General features: G+C 43.1%; 1 protein-coding gene across 2 annotated transcripts; it reads left to right on the top strand.

Annotated features, from left to right (window-relative positions):
• The first annotated feature begins 1,506 nt into the window (after positions 1-1,506).
• LOC139761532 (uncharacterized) lies at positions 1,507-4,879 on the top strand. 2 transcript variants are annotated; one of them, XM_071685796.1, is made up of 3 exons: positions 1,507-1,602; positions 3,910-4,204; positions 4,731-4,879. In XM_071685796.1, exons 1-3 carry the CDS (start codon positions 1,588-1,590, stop codon positions 4,736-4,738), a joined length of 318 nt encoding a protein of 105 aa, XP_071541897.1. In that variant the 5' UTR covers positions 1,507-1,587; the 3' UTR covers positions 4,739-4,879. The 2 variants fall into 2 exon arrangements, with proteins under 2 accessions (XP_071541897.1, XP_071541898.1); XM_071685797.1 differs by lacking the exon at positions 1,507-1,602 and adding an exon at positions 1,808-1,903.
• Positions 4,880-9,474: the final 4,595 nt, after the last annotated feature.

Below are 9,474 nucleotides of genomic sequence, written 5' to 3' on the forward strand. Positions count from 1 at the left end.
TCACTACACACGAATGGACGCATTCACTGCACACGAATGGACGCATTCACTGCACACGAATGGACGCATTCACTGCACACGAATGGACGCATTCACTGCACACGAATGGATGCATTCACTACACACGAATGGACGCATTCACTACACACGAATGGACGCATTCACTGCACACGAAACTGGCTGTTTCCCACGAGTTTCGTTCCCCCCCCCCCCCCGCCCACTCCTAAAGTTTCCACGTGTATCATACGCGTTCGGACACACACACACACACACACACACACACACACAACAGCATCAACACGCGTTGGGTTACGTGGCGCTACATGGGGGAAAAAGGAGACGGATCTTATGATAATAGTCGTATGATCAAACGCCTTAGATTGGACAAGGCCCTTTCGAAGCAGCAGCCCTTTAAGATTCGACCTTTAAAAGGTAGGCCTTTGACAACTGGCCTTTGACTCTATTAAGTCTCGATCCTTTGGAAGGTGGGCCTTTGTCTGGCCTTTGAAACCATTAAGTCTCGAGCCTTTGAAAGGTGGATCTTTGACTACTGGCCTTTGAAGCCATTAATCTGGCCTTTGAAACCATTAAGTCTCGATCCTTTGAAAGATAGGCCTTTGACAGGCCTTTGAAGCCATTAAGTCTTGATCCTTTGAAAGATAGGCCTTTGACTATTGGCCTTTGAAGCTATCAAGTCTTGATCCTTTGAAAGGTAGGCCTTTGACAGGCCTTTGAAGCCAGGCTCTGGTACCCTTAGATCTTCTCCTTACATCATAAACTACCCTCATTATAATATGAGGTTACTAGATCACTCATTATTGATGAGTGTAGTGAGGTAAGTGTAATCTCTATGGTATTCTCATGGCCTCATAAGGGAATGCATGGACGACGTACATGTACGAAAGACCTGGGCCAACCTCTGAATTACCTGTGAGTCCACCGGGGGAAATGAAATATGGAAGTTGCCAAGTGCACTTTCGTATCATAATCATACCATCAGGGGAGACACAAGAGAGAAATATAACAGTCAGTTGATATACAAAGAAGAGATGTAGATAGGAAGTCACACGGAAGTTGCCAAGTGCACTTTCGTGTCATAATCACATCATCAGGGGAGACACAAGAGAGAAATATAACAGTCAGTTGATATATAACGAAGAGACGTAGTTAGAACGTCATTTGGTATATATATATATATATATATATATATATATATATATATATATATATATACATATCAGCTTCGTGTGGTGTGACTGCTCATCTCCAGACTAATTGAATTACGTGTGACCTTAACAATCCCATCTTGCAGTGAGGTCGAAAATGGTCATATCAGGGGAAAGCCAGGTCACAGACAGAGGTGACCTCCTTCGGTGACCTCTGCCCCTTCCTCCTCCTCCTCGCGCCCCCCGCCCCCCCTTGTCTGACACGGCTTAAGCTCCACCTCCTCAAGGCTTGGGTGAATGTTGGAGATGTATATAAACAGGTCAGCATGGGGTCATTGCTACAGAGATCACCGTCGCTGCTCACTGTTCACTCACTGCATTAGTCACTGCTGCTGCTGCTTCCTCTTCCCCCCTAGTCAAGATGTCTTGGAAGGGTGTAAGTACTGGTCCCTTTCCCCCTAGTCAAGATGTCTTGGAAGGGTGTAAGTACTGGTCCCTTTCCCCCTAGTCAAGATGTCTTGGAAGGGTGTAAGTACTGGTCCCTCCCCCTAGTCAAGATGTCTTAGAAGGGTGTAAGTACTTATCCCTCCCCCCCTAGTCAAGATGTCTTGGAAGGGTGTAAGTACTGGTCCCTTTCCCCCTAGTCAAGATGTCTTGGAAGGGTGTAAGTACTGGTCCCTTTCCCCCCTAGTCAAGATGTCTGGTCCCTCCCCCTAGTCAAGATGTCTTGGAAGGGTGTAAGTACTTGTCCCTCCCCCTAATCAAGATGTCTTTGAGAGCTGTAAGGATGGGTAACTTGATGAGATGGGGGGGTTAGGAGCTCAATTCTGGGGTTTAGTCTGGGGGTTTTTCTCTGGGGATTTGTACCTGGGGTGATTTAAGGGGTCACCATCAAGAGGGGACTAGGTTCTGGGGGGTTTTGGTGGGGGATGGGGGGATGTTTTGGGGTTTGGTGGTGAGCGTTTAGGGATGATGACTGTGTTTAGGGAGTGTTGGACGACCCTTGAGCACACACGACGGTATATATACGACCCTTGAGCACACACGACGGTATATATACGACCCTTGAGCACACACACGACGGTATATATACGACCTTTGAGCACACACGACGGTATATATACGACCCTTGAGCACACACGACGGTATATATACGACCTTTGAGCACACACGACGGTATATACGACCCTTGAGCACACGACGGTATATATACGACCCTTGAGCACACACGACGGTATATACGACCCTTGAGCACACGACGGTATATATACGACCCTTGAGCACACACGACGGTATATATAAGACCCTTGAGCACACACGACGGTATATACGACCCTTGAGCACACACGACGGTATATATACGACCCTTGAGCACACACGACGGTATATATACGACCCTAGAGCACACACGACGGTATATATACGACCCTTGAGCACACACGACGGTATATATACGACCCTAGAGCACACACGACGGTATATATACGACCCTTGAGCACACACGACGGTATATATACGACCCTAGAGCACACACGACGGTATATATACGACCCTTGAGCACACACGACGGTATATATACGACCCTTGAGCACACACGACGGTATATACGACCCTTGAGCACACACGACGTATATATACGACCCTTGAGCACACACGACGGTATATATACGACCCTTGAGCACACACGACGGTATATACGACCCTTGAGCACACGACGGTATATATACGACCCTTGAGCACACACGACGGTATATATACGACCCTTGAGCACACACGACGGTATATATACGACCCTTGAGCACACACGACGGTATATACGACCCTTGAGCACACGACGGTATATATACGACCCTTGAGCACACACGACGGTATATACGACCCTTGAGCACACGACGGTATATATACGACCCTTGAGCACACACGACGGTATATATAAGACCCTTGAGCACACACGACGGTATATACGACCCTTGAGCACACACGACGGTATATATACGACCCTTGAGCACACACGACGGTATATATACGACCCTTGAGCACACACGACGGTATATATACGACCCTTGAGCACACACGACGGTATATATACGACCCTTGAGCACACACGACGGTATATACGACCCTTGAGCACACACGACGGTATATACGACCCTTGAGCACACGACGGTATATATACGACCCTTGATAACGAGGGTACGACCCTTGAGCAACGTAACCTGGCCACTAAACTCAGCTTCCAAGGTTTAGATAAGAGACAAGGTCGTACTTGACCAAAGGTCGTACCGTCCATGCTCCAAGGCCGTACCGTCCATGCTCCAAGGCCGTACCGTCCATGCCCCAAGGCCGTACCGTCCATGCTCCAGGGCTGTACCGTCCATGCTCCAAGGCCGTACCGTCCATGCTCCAGGGTCGTACCGTCCATGCTCCAGGGTCGTACCGTCCATGCTCCAGGGTCGTACCGTCCATGCTCCAAGGCCGTACCGTCCATGCTCCAAGGCCGTACCGTCCATGCTCCAGGGCTCTACCGTCCATGCTCCAGGGTCGTACCGTCCATGCTCCAAGGCCGTACCGTCCATGCTCCAAGGCCGTACCGTCCATGCTCCAAGGCCGTACCGTCCATGCTCCAGGGTCGTACCGTCGCAGTCAATACGCTAAACAGTTGGGAGCACATAGTGCTATACGTCATACACTCTTGCCATACGTCATATATCAAGCAATTCACCCTCTCCCATTTTCTTTCCAGTTTATGGTTCTTTTGGTGACCGTGATCATGGCAGCGACTACCATGGCTTCTCCCCTCCCTAAACCCTCTGTGAGTTACGGACTCGGTGGCCACGGAGGCTTTGGAGGAGGTGCGCGAGCATTTGGAAGTGGTGGATTCGGCGGAGTCAGTAGCCACGGATTGGGATACGGCTTCCACCACGGCCGTGGTTTCCTCGGCGGCGGTCGCTCGAGAATTGTCCGAATCCAACCTGCGCTCGGAGGCTTCGCTGGCTTCGCCCAGCCTAGCTTCGGGGGCTATGGTGGCTATGGCTATGGTGAGTATCCATTAAGGATAAAAAAAAAAAACACCTAGAAATACACGTGAAGTTGTTCTCTTTGCCTTCTTTCCATCACCACTCAACTTAAGCCAAATTCTCAAATATAGCTTCTCAATTTCCTATCTTTTCTATATGCCAAAGCTTCACTTGTGCTATGCTAGTATAGATTCCACATAGAGCTGTTTCATGTTAGAACATGGTAATCAGCTTACATATATACATATATATATATATATATATATATATATATATATATATATATATATATATATATATATATATATATATATATATATATATATATATATATATATATATGTATGTAATCAGCTTACATATATATATGTATATATATATATATATATATATATATATATATATATATATATATATATATATATATATATATATATATATATATATATATATATACAGGTCAATATCGCATTTATGCTATAGAAGTTTAGGTTCCACATAGATGTGTTTCAGTGTAATAATATGGTCATCAATTTCTCCTACACAGGTAAATGAGGATCTACATCTCTGCCTAGAAGGGTTCCAGTCCTCTATCTACCTTCATCTGGTGAGACACCCTCCTCAAAAGAAGCGTTTCAAATCTGTCTGTGTCAAATCTATTATTGTCGTTTGAATAAAGTCTTCCACAAAAAGGAACCTTCGTATCAAAAAATTTTTTCCTCAGTGTATGTGTAATTGTTATGTATGTGTGATGGGTGTGTTTGAAGTAGACAGTGATGAAGTGTGGTAGATATGTCTGAGGTAGACAGTAATGAAGTGTGGTAGATATGTCTGAGGTAGACAGTAATGAAGTGTGGTAGATATGTCTGAGGCAGAGAGTAATGAAGTGTGGTAGATATGTCTGAGGTAGACAGTAATGAAGTGTGGTAGATATGTCTGAGGCAGACAGTAATGAAGTGTGGGTAGATATGTCTGAGGTAGACAGTAATGAAGTGTGGTAGATATGTCTGAGGTAGAGAGTAATGAAGTGTGGTAGATATGTCTGAGGCAGACAGTAATGAAGTGTGGTAGATATGTCTGAGGTAGACAGTAATGAAGTGTGGTAGATATGTCTGAGGTAGACAGTAATGAAGTGTGGTAGATATGTCTGAAGTAGACAGTAATGAAGTGTGGTAGATATGTCTGAAGAAGACATCAACTAATGTGTGGTAGATGTGTCTGAAGTAGACATCAACTAATGTGTGGTAGATGTGTCTGAAGTAGACATTATTAAATGTGTGGTAGATATGTCTGAAGTAGACAATCTACTGAAGACAATAAGCACATTCTATCTAAAAGGACGAACACAAGTGGCGAAACATGTGACATTTTTGGCCCATTATGTCATTACAGTTGAAATCCACACTCGCTCTTTACATGATATATATATATATATATATATATATATATATATATATATATATATATATATATATATATATATATATATATATATATTGAAGCCTTTATAACACTTGATAATACACATATCTATCTATCTATCCCTCTGTCTATCTATCTATCCATCTGTCTATCTATCTATATATCTATCTATATATGTATCTATCTAGAATTCCTTCGCCATCGACTGTGAACACACCCCTGCAAGGGCCAGGCCGTCAAGAGCAACATACAAAATGTTCAATACCACAAAAATGTTCAATACCACAAAAATGTTCAGTGCCACAAAAATGTTCAATACTACAAAAAATATTCAGTGCTACACAAAAAAAAAATGTTCAATAATACAAAATAGTCAATCAACTGCAGGCCCTTCCTTCCTCTCTCTCTCTCTCTCTCTCTCTCTCTCTCTCTCTCTCTCTCTCTCTCTCTCTCTCTCTCTCTCTCTCTCTCTCTCCTCCTCCGCCCCTCATCCACGCCACCTTGTGCTTATCTTATCTCCACAACACCACAGTCTAGGCTGCCTTACCCTTATCTTATCTCCACGAAGGTGGCAAGATAACTTCAGACTGATGGGCCAAGCGTGACTTCAGCACGTAAAAAAAGCGAATAATATTCCTTCTCTTTCGTGGATGTTGTATCTATCGAAGTCACCGATAGATAAGCAAACCCACTCGTATCATACCCAAGAGATGATGATAAAGCCATTATCTCCAGTTATCACACGTCTATTGCCCAGGGGCCAACGAATGCCTCACTGTCACAAACAAAGTCACGTGGTGCAAGAAATACCCCAGAATGTAAACATTGACTCACTAACTCTCACAGCTTTAACCGAAGTACCCAGAATGTAAACATTGGCTCACTAACTCTCACAGCTTTAACCGAAGTACCCAGAATGTAAACATTGACTCACTAACTCTCACAGCTTTAACAGAAATACCTCAAAATGTAAACATTGACTCACTAACTCTCACAGCTTTAACAGAAATACCTCAAAATGTAAACATTGACTCACTAACTCTCACAGCTTTAACCGAAATACCCAGAATGTAAACATTGGCTCACTGACTCTCACAGCTTTGAGACTTCGAGATGTGTGTGTGTGTGTGTGTGTGTGTGTGTGTGTGTGTGTGTGTGTGTGTGTGTGTATAAGGGATGACTGCTTGCCTAAGCTTCAGTTACCCTATGGTTTAAGGGTGGTGTGTTGTCAATGGTCCTCGTGGGTTCACGAATTCTGTTCTTCATTTGCTCGTGTAAAGAGAAGGAAGTAGTTTGATGTAGAAACTGAATTTTGGTTAAGTTTAATGAGGGTCATTATGTCTGAGGTCATTGAAGGGGAGGGAGGGGTCAAGGTCAAGCTAATTTACATACGCCAACTGAATCAATTTTTTTCTTTTTAACACTTCTTCAGTTTTCAAGGAGAATTCTAACAACACATACACTCTACTACATATGTGGCTCATATGTGAATCCCATATACACTCTACTGCATATGTGGCTCCTATGTGAATCCCACATACACTCTACTACATATGTGGCTCCCATGTGAACCCCATATATACTCTACGACATATGTGGCTCCTATGTGAATCCCACATACACTCTACTACATATGTGGCTCCCATGTGAACCCCACATATACTCTACGACATATGTGGCTCCCATGTGAATCCCACATACGCATATGTGGCTCCCATGTGAATTCCATCCCCTTGTTTTTTTTTGAAACTGTTGCAAGCAGTTATCAAACTTCAATGGTAATGATAACCAATAATTGTGAGCATTTTGCATTATTGTCTACTTCAGTCTCCAACACATACAATCATTGTTTACTTGCGGGCATATCTACCACACATTGATGTCTACTTCACACACATATCTACCACACATTAATATCTAGTCATATCTACCACACATTGATATCTACTCATATCTACCACACATTAATATCTACATACTTCATACATATCTACCACACATTGATCTCTACATACTTCACACATATCTACCACACATTAATATCTACTCATATCTACCACACATTAATATCTACATACTTCATACATATCTACCACACATCAATATCTACATACTTCACACACATCTACCACACATCAATATCTACATACTTCACACACATATCTACCACACATCAATATCTACATACTTCACACACATATCTACCACACATCAATATCTACATACTTGACACACATATCTACCACACATTAATATCTACATACTTCACACACATATCTACCACACATTAATATCTACATACTTCACACATATCTACCACACATACATAACAAATAAAAGTACAAAGAAGGTTGTCTTCATACAATGAATGCCTTAACATATTTATTTTAGTTAACACTGATGAATTAACATGAGTAGACGTAGATCTCTAAGATGAAGTAGACTGTTTCGTAGATGGGATGGCAATGCGTCTGGTAGAAGGCGTACTTAGGGCCCCTCATCTACCTGTACAGAAGATAATTACCATAATGTAATTACCATATCATTAAACACTTCAAAGCACTTAATTACAATCCTCTTACTGTAAATGATTTACCACTCACGACCGTAAATAAACTTACATTTACAACTGCAAGATACATGTCTATTTTTCCCGCCCAAGAATAGTCTATCGTTGAGGTATTTGTCTATCAAGGACAATCTATCGACGTCCACTTACCTGCGTCCGTAACCTTCATAGTCATCTATCGCTGAGGTATTTGTCTATCAAGGACAATCTATCGACGTCCACTTACCTTCGTCCGTAACCTTCATAGCCATCTATCGCTGAGGTATTTGTCTATTAAAGACAATCTATCGACGCCCACGTACCTGCGTCCGTAACCTCCGTAGCCATCTATCGCTGAGGTATTTGTCTATCAAGGACAATCTATCGACGCCCACTTACCTGCGTCCGTAACCTTCATAGCCATCTATCGCTGAGGTATTTGTCTATTAAAGACAATCTATCGACGCCCACTTACCTTCGTCCGTAACCTCCGTAGCCATCTATCGCTGAGGTATTTGTCTATCAAGGACAATCTATCGACGTCCACTTACCTGCGTCCGTAACCTTCGTAGCCATCTATCGCTGAGGTATTTGTCTATCAAGGACAATCTATCGACGCCCACTTACCTGCGTCCGTAACCTCCGTAGCCATAAGAAGGGTAGCCATACCCTCCCCTGCCGAAGCCGAAGCCAGAGTGGCCGAAGCCAGAGTGGCCGAAGCCAGAGTGGCCGAAGCCGAAGCCAGAGTGGCCCACGCGTCCGAACCGGGCACGCCCTCCGTACCCACCGTACCCACCGTACCCGCCGTACCCACCGTACCCACCGTACGAAGGCTGGGGGACGGGTGACGTCAGAGCAGTAGCGAAGACGCCGGCCACCATAAGTACCAAAATCTGGAGATAGAACGAAGGGTTGAGTCACTATGGCATTGAAGAGGAATATAGTGTTATACTCTACGTGTGTATGTCAGGCTCTCTCTCTCTCTCTCTCTCTCTCTCTCTCTCTCTCTCTCTCTCTCTCTCTCTCTCTCTATATATATATATATATATATATATATATATATATATATATATATATATATATATATATATAACGTGTTCTATATATCCTATATATATCTACCTATATATATATATATATATATATATATATATATATATATATATATATATATATATATATATATATATATATATATATATATATATCTTTCTTTCATACTATTCGCCATTTCCCGCATTAGCGAGGTAGCGTCAAGAACAGAGGACCGGGCCTTAGAAGGAATATCCTCACCTGGCCCCCTACTCTGTTCCTTCTTTTG

The sequence above is a fragment of the Panulirus ornatus genome, chromosome 40, assembly GCF_036320965.1.
Source record: "Panulirus ornatus isolate Po-2019 chromosome 40, ASM3632096v1, whole genome shotgun sequence".
Lineage (NCBI taxonomy): Eukaryota > Metazoa > Arthropoda > Malacostraca > Decapoda > Palinuridae > Panulirus > Panulirus ornatus.